Source organism: Eschrichtius robustus, chromosome 2, assembly GCF_028021215.1.
Source record: "Eschrichtius robustus isolate mEscRob2 chromosome 2, mEscRob2.pri, whole genome shotgun sequence".
Classification (NCBI taxonomy): Eukaryota; Metazoa; Chordata; class Mammalia; order Artiodactyla; family Eschrichtiidae; genus Eschrichtius; species Eschrichtius robustus.
Window position 1 is genome coordinate 111,396,337 of NC_090825.1, and position 19,228 is coordinate 111,415,564.

Genomic DNA, 19,228 nt, shown 5'->3' on the forward strand with positions numbered 1-19,228 from the left:
CTCACAGTCTTACAGTTTCAGAAGCTGAGTCTAGAGAGTAGCTACAGTTTGCCTGGCAGACTAAACTGAGATTGGTAATTGGCTGCCTGTCCACACCCCCTGCATTTGAGCCTGAGTCTCCAGCCCAGACACACCCCTTTATGGGCACAAGTAGGGAACAGAAAAAGGCTGGAGTGGGTGTGAAGGTGAGCACACTAAGGACAGGCACACTCACTTCCCCCAAAAGAAACAGCAAAAACCCCTTGGTCTAAGCGTCACAACCAGAATCTCTCAGCTTGCCCAGAAACAGGCCCCTCCCTGCTGGTGCTCCTGCTTGGCCAGTGGCCCCTCTGCCCACCCTCAGCATCGCCTTCACTTCCTCATTCATCACTTCCTGCTTCTGTGGGCTCGCCTTTGCGGAAACATTTTTGTCAGGCCTTATCCTGCTATTCCCCTCCACCCTGGTTCTCCCTGAGACGCTCAGCCCCTCACCCAGGGCTCCCAACAGAGCTCCTGTAAGTCTCTTGATCGTTCATTTATTCTTACCTTCATCTATCCATGTATTTGTTCATTCAATAAATACTGACTGTCCTGGGGATACAGCAATGCCAAGACGGCCACAGCCCTTATCCCCATGAAGCTTATGATCTCACGCAGAGAGACAGCAACAAACAAGCAAATGAAATGTATGGAACATGTCATAGTAAGGAGTGCCATGGTCAAAAACAAAGCAGGGAAAGGAGACAGAATGAGAGAGGGGAAAGGCTTTTCTACTTTAGATAAGGTGATCGGGGGGCCCCTCCAGGGGCTGTTATTTGAGTACAGACCTGTCCCCTGCTCCCTGCTGTGCAGAGCAGGACCTTCCCCTGCTCAGGACTGTTCAGTCATTCCTCTGAGCCACCACACAAGCCCCCGTCTCCACCACCATCTCCCTGTCAACAGCTGTGGCACCAGCAGTGAGAACTAGCAGTGGAAGCAGTTGTGGCCCCAGAAATGGCAGCGAGCATCACAATGGCCACTTCTGTTTGCTGAGCCCTCTCCACACCCACCCCCTTCAATCTTCATAACCTCCGGAGGAACCCCCAATGCCACCCCACGAGCCTCCACCACCATGCCTCCCACTCAGGACATGGTGATTTTTTATTGTTGTCTGAATTAATAACTGGCCTGTGTTCCCATGGGTGTCGGTTTCTATACAAGGAGATAAATCCACAAACACACTTTGATTAGAAAGCACTTTCATTGTACCACTATAAACTTGTATTAAAAATGGAACCTAAAGTAGTTTAAATTAAATGAATTATATATAATTAAAAAGCCTTTAAGGCACAATAAGGCTCTTTTTCAATCTTCTTTTATAACAGAGTCAAAAAGGAAGAAAGGCACCCAATGGACAGCATAGCTGGATTGCTGTTCACTTGGTAGCTGGCCCTTCTGAGAGTCCCAGGTAAAACCGACAGTGTTTTCCCTGTCCTTCCCCTGCTGCACTTAAGTAGGATGGTCCAGGAGCTACAGCCTGCTCAGCTAGGAGATGACATTCAGGGTGGTGCCTAGAAGGTGGTCCTGAGAATAGAATGAGGCCTGTGCAGAGAACACTGAGCCTCACTCCTCGGCTGGAGAGACACCTGCCCTCCACCTGCCGGTCAGGAACCAGGCCAGCCTTAGTCACCCACACCTCCCAGAGGGCCTTGCACTTGGGGCAAAGGCACGTGGGGGCTTTGTCTCCAACACCCGGAATCATCTCTCCCCCTGAAGAGCATTTGCTGAGAAGGACAATGATGAGAGAAGTGGGCGTTCTATCTGCACTTCTTCCACAAGCTAACCCAGTGGTTCTTGAACAGGGATGTTTTCAACAATCCAGAGCTCAGGCCACACCCCAGACCAATTAAATCGCAACCTCTAGGGCTGGGACACACGAATCAGCATTTTCATAAAGCTGGTTCCAATGTATGGACACGATTGGGAACCACTGGGCTAACCAAGTATCTTACAAACTCTCTCCCCCAGAATGGGGTTCTCACTCTGCTTGCCGTTGCTGCTCATCGCGGTGCCGGGCAGCCTCTGATGGACCACCACAGCTTCCACGGGTGCCAGCCAGACTCTCCCAGGCACAGACACAGTAGCGCCGATTTCTCTTTCCCAGCAAGATTTATTAAAGCAGGTGGATGGCTGGGTAGGCCTGGGGTCTCTTTCCATGGGGAGCAATGCCACCCCAGCATCTAGGTCTCAGCAGATCTCAGCAGCCACTGGGTGCAGTTGGGAAGGGCAGGCTTAGCACCCAGAAGTGGGAGCTGCCCCAGTGATGGGGAGAACAGGGTGACTGGCCTGGAGCACACAAGCTGGCTTTGGGTGGTCGTGAAAGTGCTCATCTGGGCCCCAGCACCTTGGGTCTCCGGCTCCAAGGTGGTAACGTCGAGCTAGTTTCCTCAGCCGTAAAGTGGGATACAGGGTAGTGCCTGTGAGGCTGCTGGGAGACCTGACAGAGGAAGGTTGCTTGGTGGCTGCTGTAGCTTACCAGCTCCCAGCCACAGCCAGCATCTGGGGGACCGTCGGGTGTCACGCTGCCCGCAGTCTGGAGTGTAGGGCCCACTACACTCCATCGGAGGCTGCCCGGCACCGTGATGAGCAGAACAAAAGAGGTGCTCATCAGTGTTTCGGGGCCTCTGGAGTGGGGAGGGGCCGACAGTTCTGCTGCCCCAGTGGGCAATGATGCGCAGAGACAGGGTGGGGGGATGGCGCCATCAGGTGGTACAGTGTCAATCGTGAACCATCAACACCTGCCCAGAGCTGTCCCCTCACCTGTCTTCTTACACCCACCCCAGGCTGCCTTCCCTGACTTTCTCTGACCCTCTGGGGCTGCCCATTGGCTGACTGGCTCCAGTACACTTAAATGCCAGGATTCCTTCCCCTTGGTGTTCCGCAGTGGGCACTCTGTATGCCCCTGCCCTTCCCTCCTCGTCCATGGGGCAGGGGCTGAAACTTCCTCGTGTGCTCGCCCACCTGGAGAAGGCAGGCATACTTCTGAAGGGGCCAGTGCCTGCTCCCACAGCTGGGCCAACCTTAGTGCCCTGTGTACCTGGGGCTGCCCTACCACTCCCACCTCTGGGGAAGACAGGACCGCCCTCCATGACAGCCTCCCCCCAGCAGCAGGAACACAGGGAGCCTGCCTCTGGCTGTAACACAGCACTGACCACTTTGCTCTCTTCCAGTGGCTGGTGGAAGAGTCAGCAAACACCAACAGTTTCCAGCTGGGATTCCTGACCCTCCAGAAACCTGTATCTGACACAGGTGGCCACCTTGGTCACCGATGCTGGGACTCTTGCCTCTTCCCTAAAGTCAATGTCCCAGAGTCCAGCTTCTGAAAGGGAGACAGTTCTCATCAACCCTTAGGCACTCCCCAAGGCCAATTCTTAGAAGCAGAAACAGAGAGCACCACACACCATCATGCTTAGCTCTCCATCCAGAGCCCAGACACCCACCTTTCCACGTGCACAGTCACAGCAGTGGGCCTGGCCAGGCCCTGCCCTACATGCGGGCAGATGCTCAGGGACCCACAGGGCACTGACTGCAAAGTCCCCACCAGACCCCCTTGAAGAACAGAAGAAAACAGCCTAAGAGATGTTCATTCTCGTGGATTCCACGGCTGCCCCGTGGGCCCTTTCCCACAGTGGGAGAAGACAAGAGAAATGTACGCATGTTGGGGAACCAGGGGGTGAATAGGGACAGGACATGCTCTGCCACTCCCCACGGGGAGGGTCAGGAGGCCCTCAAGCTTTGCTGCCCTCTGGGAGGTGGGGATACATTATCTGATGTGACAGGGTCTGCTTTGGCCTTCAAAGCTCATCATCATCACATGTCCTTTTCTTGGTCTCAAAAACACGTAAAGGGGGAGGGCTGGGTAAAAGCACAGCTGGATCTTGTGAGGAGCATAGCAGGACAGTCAGAATGCCAGGTGCAAAGCCCAGCTCTACCACTTAACACACAGGAGACCTCAGACAACTCACCCATCATCTTGAAGCCTCCGTTTCCACATGTGTAATATAAGCAACTCAAGGGTACCTCACAGAATCTTTTTGAGAAGCCAATGAAGTAATGTACTTAAAGCTTTGACAAAATGATAGCTGTTTATTAATGTTATCAACATTAATAACTATGGAATTCAAAGGTGTCCCTATCAGGAATCTCCTCCTTATTCCTGTAGAAGAATGGTGAGAACTGTCATTCAGACTCCCAGCTCTGAGCTCCAGAGGCCACCCTGCCCTGACATGCCCACCCTGGAGGTGTCCCCAGTTTCCTAACACTCCTTAATTCTTAGTTACCCAGAAATACACATGATAGCAAAACCCAAGTTCCAAATGCAACAAGAGTCTGCCACCTGGCTGGGAACAAAGCTCAGCCCGAGAACTGGGAGAGCATCCATCGTGTCTCGTCTTCCACGGTGACTGGCCTAATTATCCCACAGTAGCTCGACTGTGATGTTACTCACTGGATTCCACAGGGTGGTGGACCCTCTAAGAAGAGGCATCTGGTAAAGCCATGACTCCCCTCCCATGTAGCCCCATCTTTCTTCCCAAGAACAGTTCCAGCTAAACCTTAAAGCAGCTGCACTAAGGAGCTCCCTGCCCTACAAGATGTGTGAACTCTGGAGTCACAGGGCCACCTCCAAGCCCCGAAGCCTGCTGCCCTTTAGTCAATTTGATGGAGACAGGGCGTGAACACAGGCACCGGGAGCACAGGCACCAGGAGGGCTGAGAGGGTCACGGTGAGGACTGGCGAGATGCGAGTCAGCCCGTGCCAGTCAGGCAGCCTTCACAGCCTGTCTACTGGGATAAACCAGGGAGGGTAAGTTGGGTTTCCAAGCTGCCCAGCCGCAGACAGGCCAGGTTGGTATGGTGAGGGTAACAGTGAGACAGGTAGAGGAAGCTGCGCACACGAAGCAGAAGGGCAAAGATTTAAGACCACGTAGGCAGGCCCTCCTACCCCCAATTCCAGCTCTGAAGATGGGAAAGCTCAACTTGATGAAACGCCCGCACTCCTGAAAACGCAGCACACGTTACTCTGAGCCCTGAGAGGTTGGAGGTTGGCTCCTTAGCCTCGCCAGCCCCGTCCACCCACAGTGACCTGCTCTCTCGCCTCTTCACTGGAGCCTCCCAGGCCGCCACCTGCAGCCTCTGCTCAGAGCCCCTGAATGGGACTTCACCTCTGGGGACCTGTCCCCTGGCCACAGATGACAGGACCAGCGCAGACACTTGGCCAAGTTGAGCCAACCAGGTTCTCAGAGACTAGACCTCGACTGGGTAGTCCAGGGCCCTGGAGCCGGAGGTTCGTATGGTGGCTGGGCCATGTTACAATGTAAAGGCTATGAGACGGGATTTGCAGGTTTGCAGGAAGGCCGGTCTCCAGAGAGAACAGGCAAAGGAGAGAGAGGCGGAGGTTGGAGATGGTGCAGCTGGGAAGGGGGGTGAGGGGGGACAGGTTTCCTGACGACTCTACACCCTGCACCCCCCAGGCAGCCTGCTGGGCTCCAGAAGGTCTCTGGGGCCTCAACATAACCCTTCTTTGTACACAAACACATTGGAAGGTGATTCTGCTTGTGGTCACCAAGGGTCCCTCATGCGTCACTTTGCCAGCAGGCCTGGGTATCCACACCCATTAGTCCGTCTTCTTCTCCCTTCCCACCAGACACAGTCCTGTTCCAGCCCACACCTACACTCGGAGGGCGCCTCCTCCTTAAATACTTAAATGTTCTCCCCACCCGCATCTCTGCCAGCATCTCCAAGGCCCTCCACCTACAAGAGGCCCTTCCCAAGCCCGCCTCCCACCCAGTGCCTCTCTGCTCTCAACTCTCCCATCACCCACGATTGGGCCCCCACTGCTAACGTTCTGTACCACATTAACTGCTCACCGTGTGCACGTGTATAGGCGGTTTCTTAGAGCTGTTTGTGATTATTCCCTTTCCTTTCTCATAATCTCACGGTGAGACATCAGCCCACCACACACAGGAATTTCCTATAGAATGCAGCTCAGGATCATCCTCTCTTGCAACATAAGAACAGTCATTTTGAATGACATAAGGTTTAAAGTTTATTATACATTTTCATCTAGAATGTATAATGAATCAGATAATTTTGTCCTAACAGCATGGCCACAGAAGTGTTTTCTTCCTGTAAATTACCAAACTAATTGGTACAACAATTGGTACAAGGAGGGACACCTAGCTCAAGATGGGACTCAAAAGCAAGAGCTAAGACTTCCAGGTATGATGGTGTGGGCACTGGGGTGGTAATGTCACATGCTACCGCACCCCCAGAGAGATGAGACACAGCAACAATGAGCAGCCATCCCCTCCCCACGGCCAGACAAAGTCCTCTGAGCCAACAAGAAGGACAGGGCCATATCGGGTAGAACCACCTCAGGAGAGGGCCCAGAGGGGTGCAGACCCTGCTCTGGTGGACAAGTTCGAGAAGGGCTGGGGGGCTCTGGTTGAAATTCTGAGCCCTGGACACCACCAGCTACTACAGTCACCACTGTGTCCAGCCTGTGGGGGTGACACCCTGAGATGCCAGCTTCTTCCAGCCCCCAAGCTCCAGAGCAGCTGAGTCATGGGCCGTGGATGAACCTGTGATACTAGATTTGCCATTAGTCACAACCCCTCTGGAGAGGAGAAAGTCTGGACAGTGAGAACAAGCATCCTGCTCTGGGACCAGGGGTGGACCAGTGAAACCAGGGAAGGCGGGAGTTACTTCCTCCATTATTACTCAAGAAAGATACCTAATTTCCTTTAGGCTAAAGTTGACATAGGGTTAAATTCCTTCTGCTAACTCATATTCTGTTCAGCAATAGCCAAGGGCTCCATCACCCTCCCAGTTCCCCACCCCACTCTCATGCCCCACTGGTCCTCAAGCCCCAAGAAGAGAATCACCAATCCCATTTCTCTTCATCCAGTTGGCCCTAGAACCGGGCCAAGCACACAGAGGGGTGCCCAGTGGATACCTACTGATGACTAAGACTTAAGACCACCCGATATCCCAGTTGGCCTAGATATCCCAGGGTCGAGAGACCCACACAAGGTAGGTGCACAGCATCCTGAGAAGGTCAAGTGGGAAGTTCTGCTTTGGGACACAAACACATACACCTCAGCTACACTGCCAGGGGATGAACACCCAGGCACGAGGCAGAGAAGCCCATTCTCCACAGCCAAATGTTAAAGTGAAAACAACAGCATAGGTAACAACCAAACAGAAGAGAGTGGAGGAGGAAGAGGAGGCCCAGTGGGGCACATTTTAGAAGCACTCCAATTAGAGCATCGCCTGGCAGGCCTCTCCCATTTGACATCTCCTAGTGTCTCCACGTGAAAGTCTAACTCCCTGGAATGAATGCACAAAATGTGACATCAGCAAAACCACAGAAACCTGAGGCCCTTGCTTATAGAGGAAGTTTTCCATCATGTTTTAAATGCAAGGTTAGAAAGGCAAATAAATGGGAAGAGTTCTGTTTTCTTTATTTAGAGAGCAAGCTTTAAATGATAGAACAGCTTAAGCAAGCTTTTACTCCAACTGACCTAAGACTTAGTGTCAAGAAAAGCCATCAGGAGTCTAACAGCTGTTTAACAAAATCCCCAAAGACAACTTCCGTTCTCACTGCCCTCAGTCCTCCCTTTGTAGGGACAGATGGCAGCCACCCTCCCTGGAGCCACAGACTATTTCTGCTGACCCTGAAAATTTGAAGCATGAACAGAACATCCTGCATGTGAGTTTACATTGCACTCTAAGGTTTCCAGTTTGGGTGAGGGTCTGGTGTGCTTGCCTGGTGTGTTGGCCTCTTCGCAGAAGGGACCGTCAGGGTCAGGCAGGCCCTCAGACCAGTCGAAGAAGGAGACAGCAAATGATTCAGGGATTCCACCCCCGTCCCCCATACACAACCCATAGGACGCTCTTAAGCTTCTACTGATTCAGTAAGGATGATGGAAAGATTTGAAACTGTGACGGGATTCTGCTACAAGTGGAAACCAAAGAACAGCCTGGTCTCTCCTGGGATTTCTTCTGTAAGGAGTCCTAGAAACTCAAGTCACCTTGTCTAAATCCCTATATGATGCCAAAACAATAATAAAAGATCGCTGCCTCATTCACTTACTTGACAAGTATCTGAACATCCTGCTGTGTACCAAGCTCCCCTGGACACTGGGGACCCAGGGGGCCCAGACCTCAGGATACTGACCATTCCACCAGAAAGAGGACCCTCCCACCCCAAGAGCTACCTTGCTAAACACTGAGTGACAAGCACTGCAGCTGGCGGTGACACGCCAGCCCTTGGCGCAAGAGAAATGCACGGTCTTCTTGATGGGTACTTAGTGGGGTTCTGAGATCACGGACACAAACCACAGCTCTGACTGCCATGTTCTGAGCAGGTGTCCATGACGGGTATTACATGCACCATCTTAGTCCTCATGACAACTCGGAAACCGGGGCTTTTATCGCCTGCATTTTACTCAATGCTAACCTGAAGGTCAGAGAGTAAGGAACTTCTCTCAGCCACACAGCTGGAAGGGGAGAAGCAGATCTGAACCACTGGGCCCTCCGACCTGAGGGGCCCCTGAGTCAAAGGCAGGACCGGAGATCCCTTAGGAAGCAGCGCAGACAGGCAGAACAGCAAGTGAGTGATTTGGCCCCAGCTGGAAAAAGCAGCTATGGAGTTTTAAAGCAACAACAAACATCGTGGAGGAGAAAGAGGAAACGTAGAACATGCAGGGTTCAGTTAGGACATGGCAGGGACAGCTGTCTGCCTCAGGCTGTCTATGCCAGGAGCTTGCCCACCACCAGCCGACAAGCCACCAGGAGCACAGAGAACGCTCAGCCTGAGCAGGGAGAGATGTGCGGTCAGAAAAGCAGGCTATGCTCCACAGGCTGGGGCCGAAACCTGGGTGGTGACGTTGGCAGCTGCCACCTCCCTCATAGCTGGTTAGGTGGTCAGCAAACGTGGTTCTTTAATCCACTTCTTACTATATTAAGGGCTCGCTGGTCACCAGTGGTATTCTCTGGAAAGGACTTTTCTGAGAAATACAGGGATGACTTCTCAACTCTTCAAAAAATACACACATACACTTTCTACCCCAATACAGACCCTCAGTGATTAAAGTATTTTAACAAAAGTAACAGTGGCAGCTCTCCTTTCCAACTAAGCCCTCAGAAGGGTTTCAGTTCGAACTCAAGACCCTCTTGGAACACTGGGGAGGGGGGAAAAGCAGGGCTCAGCCTCCAGGTGAAGCATCAAGCAATCACTCAGGTGTCTTTCTAGAAGGTCCTGCAACTGGAAGGAAGCCAAGGGTGGTTCCCTGCAGGCCAACCCCAGCCTCTCATCAGCACCAGCTTCTCCACTCCTACCCTGCACAGAGTCAGGCTGAAATGCACCCTTTGGCCAAGGGAAGACCCAGGTCCCACAGGTCACTCACCCTCCTTCTTCACTCCAGCCAAGAGCAAGCGCTGAGGTTTCTTATTCCTGGCTAGGAGTAAAACGAGAATGCCTTTTATTAGGAGGAAGAAGTTGTCCACCAAACAGCAGTGGTGTGTCAGTTTTCATGAGCAGATTAAAGAGATGGCAAGAAATTTTCAAAACCATGAACAAGAAATCCTGCACCCCAGTCTCCCTTTAAACCCAGCCACACCTGTCACCTCCACATAGACTTGTGCGGGATGGACAATGGAAACCTATCTGCAGGGGGACCCCCCTGCCACCTACACAGAGGGCCCAGGGGCCTCTTTCTGGGATGAGCATCCATCCTACCTATCTTGGAGCTAGGTCTTTCCAGCCATGAAATTAGGACAGGCACTGCAGAGAACAACACTGGACCTAGGTCTGGGACGTGGTGTCTCCACAGGGCTTAGACTCCAGCTCGCCAGGAAATTCAAAGCCAGGCCACCAAATGCTTCAGTGTGACTCAGTTCCCTATGATCTAGATCAATGTTCCTGTGATTCACAATTACATTGTGAATGTAATTGTTGTGACTGGTCCTCAGATAAAACACACCTGCACAGGCAACATAGAACGTGCCTGTGGAAGGCTTTTGTGGGATGGACTGCACGTTGTTCTGCAAGTCTGGCCTTTATTCTTTTTTATAAATAAGAAAGTATAAATAATGAAATAAGTAAAGAGGTGATAGGGATTCCAGGAGGTAGCTGAGTTTCTTCTTTAAAAAGTTTTCATTTTTCTGCTCTTGAAGTCAAACAGTCTAGGAACCCCTTCTCTGAGCACGGTTCCCAGCACACAGCAGATATTTAGCTGTTGTTAGACACTGAATAAGACAATCAATTCCAGTTCCTTTCCGGCTCAGTACGCTAAGGACTTCTCTCCCTGACACCAGCAGGTCGCTGGTGGTTGTGGCATCAGCACTTAACCCAGGGGGCCTTCTTTGAACCCGGGTCTGTATGAAGGTCGGGGGAGTGTTTCTGGTCAAACAGAGCCCATATGGTTCCACCCCACATGGTCTCCATGAACTCCTCACCTGCTACCCCTTCCCAGAGGAGTGCACCCAAGGAGACTTCAGGCAAGGCAAGGCGGGCCATGCCTTCAGGCCTCACACCCTTGCCTGGCCATACGGGATTAAGAAGGAGAGGCAGGATTACAACTGAAAGGACACTGAGCTTTCTGCTCACGTTGTAAAGGGGCCCAGTCTGCAGCGATAGAATTTAGATGAGAAAACAACACAAAAGAGACCTCAGTCGGCATCCTGACCACCCCCTCACTCTACACATGAGGAAACTGAAGCCCAGAGAAGAGAAGGCAGCAGCTCAAGTCCACGGAACTAGCTGTGCCAGGCTAGACCTGGAACACAATGCCCAAATGGGGTCCTGTGTTCTCACCCTGAGACGTGCAGCCTCGTGGCAGACTGTGCTTCTGAGCTAGAAGGCTGCTACGGTGCTTAAGGGGCTCTGCTTGGTTCTGCCTCAGTGGCTCATTTCTCAAATCTTGGGAGCGGGTCAAAGGGCTGACGGGCTTTACCATGGACCGCAGAGAGAAGGCCAAGCCGTAAGACACAGGTGGACCGCCGGCCTCTGGCACATACCCTGTGTCATCCCCAGCTCGACAGCCAGAGCCAGCCACTTCTACTCACTGACCCAACGATCACACTTCACAGCCCTCTCCCTCCACCCTCCCACTCCCACCCCCCACTTCCGCCCATCCTCACTACACTCAGACTCTTCCCCTGGGGACTATTTTCTCCAAAACCTAATTGTATGCCACCATCCCTTGCAGAAGCAGCAGCACCAGGCAAACCACTAGCTGCCCAACCCCTCCCCACCCCCTTCCCTACGGAATTCCATTCCTCTCCACCCTGCAGGGGTCCATTCAGGGCTGGATTCTGTGTCACCACTCCCTACCAAGCCCAGAAGGGCTGTCAGGGAGACATTTTAAAATTAAGCTGAAGCGAAATTAATTTTATTTTCTGAATTTCACTATAGTCCCTGAAATACCTGAGTGAAGCATGGGGCTAGGTCCCCAGGGTAAGCTGGAGGCCCCACTCACACGAAGGAGTAAGTGAGGATACCCAGGTTTTACTTTTTGAAAGAAAGAAACCCCAAGGTATTAGAACCAGCATCCCGTGAGGAAAGAGGTTGGGTTTCTCTGCATCCATGCCTTCCTGCCTCAGGGAATGCCTAAGGCCAAGATGCAAGTGTGTGGCCACAACAAGGGAGGCCCAATGGACGGAGGGCTTCTCTAAGCCCTGAGGGGGCTCAGCTCGGCTGCTTCCTCCATCCAACAGCATGCACCTGGCCCTGCTGCAGTTTTCTCAGGTATGGGACCCCCCTCTCATCCTATGCCCTCCATCTCCGGAGCCAGTACCCTCCCCTTCCCAGGGGGCTCAGAGCAGAAGCCACAGCAGTGGAGACAGAAGGACAATGGCCCTGGATTGCAGGACAGGGAAGTGGAGGCCACGCACAGGGGGCCTGCTAGAGTCTGACACCAACACGGCATTCATTTCTCTCTGAATGGGAAACAAGAGAGACAACCCACAAGGGACAAGTCACAGAGAACAAATCAAGCAGATGACTGGGGCCTGACAGAGCTGACGCTGCCAAGTGCCCCGACAACGGAAATCAGAGCCCCACTGACAACACAAGGCCTGATGTCCTGCTTACAATCGTGGGAAGTTTCCTAGAGAGGCAGAGATTATTTAGCAGCAGAGACATACAGAAAATAGATGAGTAAAGGCTAAATTAAGAGGAAGAATAATGGTTTTCTGTGAACTCATAAATGTTTATTTTCCTGGGTCACAGAACTTTTCAGAGCCAACTAAAACTCTGTCAGCTATGATCTCAAAATACTAAAGGGGCATACAATGCACTAACTGGTACAGAGTAGAAGGCTTGCTGGGAGCGGCGAGAGAGGAGAAATATCCAACACAAAGAACAAAGACGGTGGCTTCCCCTGTCCATGGATAAAAATGAAAACAAGACCCCCAAACACAGCACCAACCCGGCAGTTGTGGTCCCCAAGGCAGCCTGGCTGGGTGCTGGAGACAGAAACTGGGCAGGACACCAGGATGGCTGGCACAGAGGCGGTGATAGTGAGAGCATGGGAGTGTGGGCCGACCCTCTAGATTTAAATCACCTGTAGGTAAGCCAGGGCGGAACTCTGGGTTCAGAGATCTAAGTTTTCTTATCTGCCTGCTTGCTTGAAAATAGGTGAAAATGACTCTCAAACCCAGGCTGTTTCAATTCACCTCTCCCCTCACCTACCTGCCCCTGCCTCCCCTCCCCCGAAGCCAATTTCATGGCAAGCTATTTCCCGGCATGACTGCAGCCTTTGTGTTTCTCTCCTTTTTCTGACTGCAGTCAGCGTCATCATGTTAGCAAGAAGCTAAAAAAGGCCAGGGTTCATCACCAACTGGATTCTCCTTCTTGGATGTGTGCAGAGGGGGTGGTGGTAGGGGACACCTCTAGGGCTTTTCTGCCCACTGTCCTCCAAGACTGGAAGTATCAGGGCCTGTTCACAAGCACATTGAAGCTCAAGAGACACTGCACAGGAGTAGGTACAGCCCACACTAACTCTGAAGGTGGAAATCAGCTCATCCTCCCCTGGGGCTTGGAGGATCTGCCACCACCCTTCACCTTGGAAATTATGGATTCACTCACATCTGCAGGTGGGAGATTGTGCTCTCCCAATTTTACCTAAGAAACTAACATCCATACCCTCTGACACACAGTAATAGACAGCCATGGCCGAGAGCTGGAGGAGCAGAGAAGAGGCCTCGCCCTGCCTGAACCAGCCCTGCAGCAGAAGTCCCGGATTCATATAAGGGGTGCCATCTGCATCCCAGTGCGCCACGCCCAGTGAAAGGCCCCACTCGCGCCTCCTGCTGTGACACTTCACCCAGAGTCTCGTCTTCTTTGAAAGCTGCAGTTGGTACCAGGGAGTGTTTAGGAAGGGTGATTCTGCAGAAAACAGACATAAAAGCTGCATGCAGGCCTGTACTGCAGATGAGGCTTGGAAAACGCTGAGTATCCAGCCTGGACCCTGTCTGTTCACAGGGAGGAGGGAGTTGGTTTTCTCCACTCCCACAGAGTGAGGGGCCGGAGTGATCAACTCTTCTTCCCCGGCAATCAATCAAAAGGAAGTCAGGGGCATGGGGTGGGAGCTGTGGGGGGGAGAACATCACTAGAAAGGGCAGGGGAGCATTGTCTTAACTGCAATCAAATGTGCAAGAACAAGGACACTTATTAAGGAAGAAAACTATTTTTTAAATTAATGCTCAGTCTTAGCAGCCTGAGTCCTCCTGAATGCCCAACCAATGCAGAAAGAAGCCAGAGCATTTAAGTTCTCTGCAATTTGAAGGTGTCCTCACAGGGACGGGAGTGCAGTCAGCGTCAGGGGCCAACACTTGCAGGAGGGGAATGGGCTGGTCAACCAGGGCAGGATCCTGCTCTCTTAGGCTGACCCCTGGAGTTAGGGAGGACAGAAAGCATCCTGACTACCGATACCACTCCTACTACATTTTTTTTTTTCCTCAAAGACTCTTATGAGACTTCACACACACTGAAAACAAATGGTGTCTGACATCAAAGCATATCTTGGGTCTATAAGCACCAAGGCATACAAAGCTAACAATTTTAAATGGAACCAATATTAATATTTACAGATATTTAGTGCATGACTAGAAACCATGGGTAAGAGCAATTTAGGAAAAGTTCAGTAAGATCAAGAAGGATGCATAAGACTGTGTAACGGCCACCATCCAATCCCAGAGCCCAGCGGGTGATGGCAACACAGTATCCAGGTCTCAAAGGGGAGGGGACCTGCCCACAAATGTCTGCCCCTCAAGAGGGACGTCCCTAGGGACTGTTATCACATCCCTTCTCACTTTCCTGGTCTCCCCAGTATAAAATTCTACCAATATTGATTTTACTACTGTATCTATCTTGGCCAGAGTATTGGGGAAAGGGGGAAAATAAAACATAACTCTATTTCAGAATTTCGGTAAGTTGTATCTCTCAGAATTGTTTCCTCTGAATTCAGAATTGCATTATTATTCTAGATCATGTCCTGCCACTCAGCTCTTTATTAAAGAGGCACTCCACCCAGCTACATTTCTTTTTATCTACTTTTGTAAATGGGTAAACTCCTTGAAACTATTTCAACTGCAGTCTTTGTACATAAAACAATAATTTAACACAATTCACAATTGTTATAATTGCTTTAAAAATGTGCAAGCACACACACATTGGTCATTTAATCCTTATTTACCCTTAGGACACTCAAGTAATTGGTATAATAACTTGAAAGGCAAATCAAATCTTATTAATGCTTTCCAAGTACTTAAAAAAACTTAAGTCAATGAATATTTTGGAAAGTACTACGATCAGGAAGAAAACACACACTGAAACATTTTACCATTTAGTTCCCGGAAAGGTTTTTTTTCATTTATTTATTGAGTCTCAGGAAACTGTTGGTTTTGATTCTTTTAGAAAATGACTGTCTGAGGAAACTGCTAGAGGAGTTTAATATGGTTTAGGCAGTGCGTTCTGGATATATTAAGAGCTACAATTCAAAGAAGAAACTACCCAGAACCTGTAACACACAGGACTATCTTGGATGTTGACAAGGTACAAGCTTGGCTTGGCCCACAAACTGCTAACAGATTTGCTGGGGGGACCATTCACGTCCACACCAGAAATGAGCCTGCTGTGCAGGGAGGTATAAAAAACTCTTTTAAATACATGATAGTCTAATGTGAAATTTGAAAGCACCAAGGTGACTTCATGACTAGTACCAAATGTTGAATAAATATCAATTGACTCAAAAACTCAATGAGCCTCTATTTTCCTCCTAAAATTATTAGACGCGGCCTTCCCTGGTGGCGCAGTGGTTACGAATCCGCCTGCCAACGCAGGGGACACGGGTTCGAGCCCTGGTCCAGGAAGATCCCACATGCCGCGGAGCAACTAAGCCCGTGCGCCACAACTACTGAGACTGTGCTCTAGAGCCCGCGAGCCACAACTACTGAGCCCGCGTGCCACAACTACTGAAGCCCGTGCACCCTAGAGCCCGTGCTCCACAATAAGAGAAGCCACCGCAATGAGAAGCCTGCGCACCGCAACAAAGAGTAGCCCCCGCTCACCGCAACTAGAGAAAGCCCGCGCGCAGCAATGAAGACCCAACACAGCCAAAAATAAAATTAAAAAAAAAAAAAATTATTAGACGCTGTAAGGAAGAGCTGTAAGGAAATAAGATGGCTTCATCCATATGCTAAAGTACAAATACAAGAGCTAAGAAAAAGATAGGAAAGACTAAGACTAGGAGTTCAGAGAAAGAGATCAAATGTAACCAAGAGTGGTCAAAGAAGACTCTAGAGAAAAGGTAAGAACCAGAGCTGGGCCTTGGAAGAGGGGCTGATTCAGACTTGCAAAAAGAGGGGACGGCACTGGGGCAGGAGGACCCTAGTGAATGAGGGCACGGAGGGGCCGTGCATCAAGCGTCATCAAGGTCAGCAAACTAACCAGTTACGCTACATGTCCTGCCCACTCTCTCTAAACATTCACGGAGGCTGTCCTATGTCCTGGGCCCATTCACATTGTCACCATCTCATTTAACAGTTGACAGAAGCAGACTCAATGAGCAGAAGTTACAACACTTCACAAAAACTCAGTCTACGGCAAAGAGAACTGGATGGGTAGGGCGGTTGTTCCGGCCTTTGGGAGTCCACAGAGGCATTACTTCCTTTTCCCAAAGCAGTGAAATTCCTGAACCTGGGAGACAATGGCATCTCCGGGGCTCTATCCTAATGGGGTGAAGGGGGGAACACAACAACACCCCCGAACAAAAAAAAGCCTCACTTCTTCAGGATGAGCATCAGGTACTCTTTCTTGTTGATACACAAAGAATTAGGGTGGTAACAACTAAAATAAAGAGACCCTAGGTTGATATCAACTTACCTTCAATTTACCTCCAGCTAAATCCCACCGTAATAGGCTTGACTCTTTTAATTGAAATAAGTGATTTAAAACAGTGGGCCAATGAGCCCCAAAAGTAAGAAGACTAAATACACATAGCTGTGTGTTTGCCTGTTTGCTTTGCCGTTAAATATTCAACAATATATTTATAGGATTTAAGTGATCATTTTCCCTCTGTATGGATATGAGTATAACGATTAAACGATTCCCATTGGAAATGCTGGGCTCGCTAGCAAGTCAGCCTTCAGACTCTTTCACAAGAACATTAAGTTGTGTCCTTCATGGATTTAGATGGGAGAGATAGTGTTTCTGTCTAATCATCTGCTCACCACAAAGGGAAGCCACACTAACTTCAGCAGGAAAAGAGTGCGCATTAAATTACCTCTGTAGCTCCCTGCAGATTAAGGCTTGTAGCTCTGGGATTGCATTACAATTAAGTAATAATGAAAGAGAAATCGTGTCTTTTGATCAAATAACGCATTAATCCTACCATAGAGTGTGTATCGTTATTCACTCTCCCGGTAACGTTGACTTTTGGGGGTGATTTTTCTTCCTCATTCCACAGGACGGGAAGCACGCACAGAGAAAAGGAGAAGGGGAGGCATCACGGAAGACAGCGGCAGTTAAGATGCCCTGGAAAGCTCTCAGGTAAGAATTAGTATTCATCACGTCATCAAGAAAATCCTAGGTGGTTTTATTGAAAGGGTGTAGTCATTTCTCAAGGTTCAGCATGTCAAAACATTTTCTGCAGAAAATCTACATCCCTCATGAGACCCAAATTCATGAGGCCTACTACCTGAGCAGGGCTGGCTGCAGTTTATGACTCCTCTTCACTACTTCAGACCAGAGTTCACTAAGCAATTAGCAGGATAGCAAGACTCTCCCCGGAGGTATTTGAGAACAAGTTTTTCAAGCACTTTAGAAGCATTTATATATACCTAACATGCCATTAATCATTCTTATCTGTTCATTAAGGCCGTCTCCCTTAGGACCTCTACCCTCCAGTTCTTACTCAGCCTGGTTCTTCTTATCTATGTAGCTGAAAAGAAGTCTATTTCCTTTATAACATATTTTTTAATTAAAAGACTTCACTAATTCACATGGGTGTGCTCCACCAATGAGTCAGCACTTTCAGAGTGCTATTAAATACACACAAAGGCCGTTCTCTGGTGGGTCTGTGTGGAAGACAAAACACGCAACCATAGCTTGATCTGGGGATACATTTTTGGCACTGGAGAGATTTTAGACAATTACTTAACAGCATGATATAAACCTCCTGTCCTTATCAACACGCATGGCTGCCTTCTGTCCCCTACCAAAAAGGGGGCAGGATTTTAATTTTCACTGCAATCTACTTGATAAAAACTAAAAGTGGAAAGGAAATTAGATACTCTAACATTGAAAAGCAATGAGTTTTAAATGTCACGTCAGCCGTGACGTGACTATACCTCTTCCCGGGACTCTCCCACACCCATGTTCAATCCTCTGCTGGTTCCTGGGTTCATCCACCCCAGCGCAGCAGGCAGGGAGGCTCCAAGCAGTGTGAGATGCAGCCAAAAGCATCCTGGCTTCATTTTGTTGAGTCTGTTGAGAAAATGACAAACACTCAGAACTAAGCGTTGCAAAGTGTAAAGAAGTCAAGGCATAGTTAGTTAGTGAGCACCTGTGCTCCAGAATCAGCTAAAGCCGAGTTTAAATTCTGGCACCAACCGTTCTGTTTTCCTATGGAGAAGTTATATTACTTCGGAGCCTTAGTTTATTCGCATCTAAAATGGGGTCAGAATATGTACCCAATAGCGCTGCTGTGAGGAGTGAAGCACGCAGGGTCGGCACATAGTAAGAACTCTAGAAATGCTAACTGGTATGTAGAAACCCACTTGAAATGCACCTGCCACTACAACTGCAAGAACAAATGAGGGTGAGAAGGCTGAGGCACCTCTGTTAGGTTACCCTACGTCCATGCTTCTGTTTCCTCAGAAAGCATTTGCAGCTGGGCACACTAGTGCTCAAGAAATGCTGATGAGGAATCATGTTAAATCTGTAGCACCCCTGTTTGTAGCTGATGCCTCAGTTAACAAGACAGTGAACTTCAAAAACAGCATTAAAGGGTCTACTATTTTTATTTTTGTTTCAAGACCAGTCCTTGTAATAGAATCCCAGCATCCAATAGATAATAGGATTTCAGTAGCATTTAAGATACCTCCTGAGACTCACTTGATAAATTGTCTAAGAAATGGACAATTGAAAGTAATCAAAGAATCACATGGATGAAAAAAACTAAGAATCAGCTATAATAAAAATTCAACTCCCTAACATATGCTGGGCATTGTGTTAAGAGGACAAAGACACAGACTGGTGCATTTGTCCAATTAGCTGTACTTTCTAAGCCTTCCACCGTGAACATATTCCAACCTTAATTTCAGTATCTCTAAGAAACATATCCAGATAGAACTCATCATGCAGTATTTAGAGCTCTTACTCAAGGAAACTTTAAGGGTTATTGATTTCTGTGAGCACCATACAGTTTAGTGCTTAATTGCATGTGGTCCACACTGCATCCTGCTCATGGCTGGGGAGATGAAAACACACAGAGCTCCTTGGAGGCCAGCACCCCCGTGACTTGGCTTAGGGCTGCTCATGAGCAGGTGTCCGAGTCAGAGATGATTAGCTGCTTGAGAGACCTTACAGCCTGTTTGAGGGGTCCACCCGTGCTCACCCCCAGAGCCCACAGCTTTGAAGGATCCCTGCTCTACACAAGGGGAGGTGTCAAATGATCACTAGCGCTGATGCCAGGGCTGCCAAA

General features: G+C 49.7%; 1 protein-coding gene across 4 annotated transcripts in view; it reads right to left on the reverse strand.

The window, feature by feature from the left end:
* The window catches only part of FSTL4 (follistatin like 4), a 734,451-nt gene that overhangs the window by 423,289 nt on the left and 291,934 nt on the right, over positions 1-19,228 (reverse strand). For all 4 annotated transcript variants that reach the window (XM_068535874.1, XM_068535876.1, XM_068535873.1 and 1 more), the window contains one exon: positions 17,874-18,009. In XM_068535874.1, the coding sequence (XP_068391975.1) occupies positions 17,874-18,009 (136 nt within the window). The remainder of the gene's footprint in view (positions 1-17,873; positions 18,010-19,228) is intronic.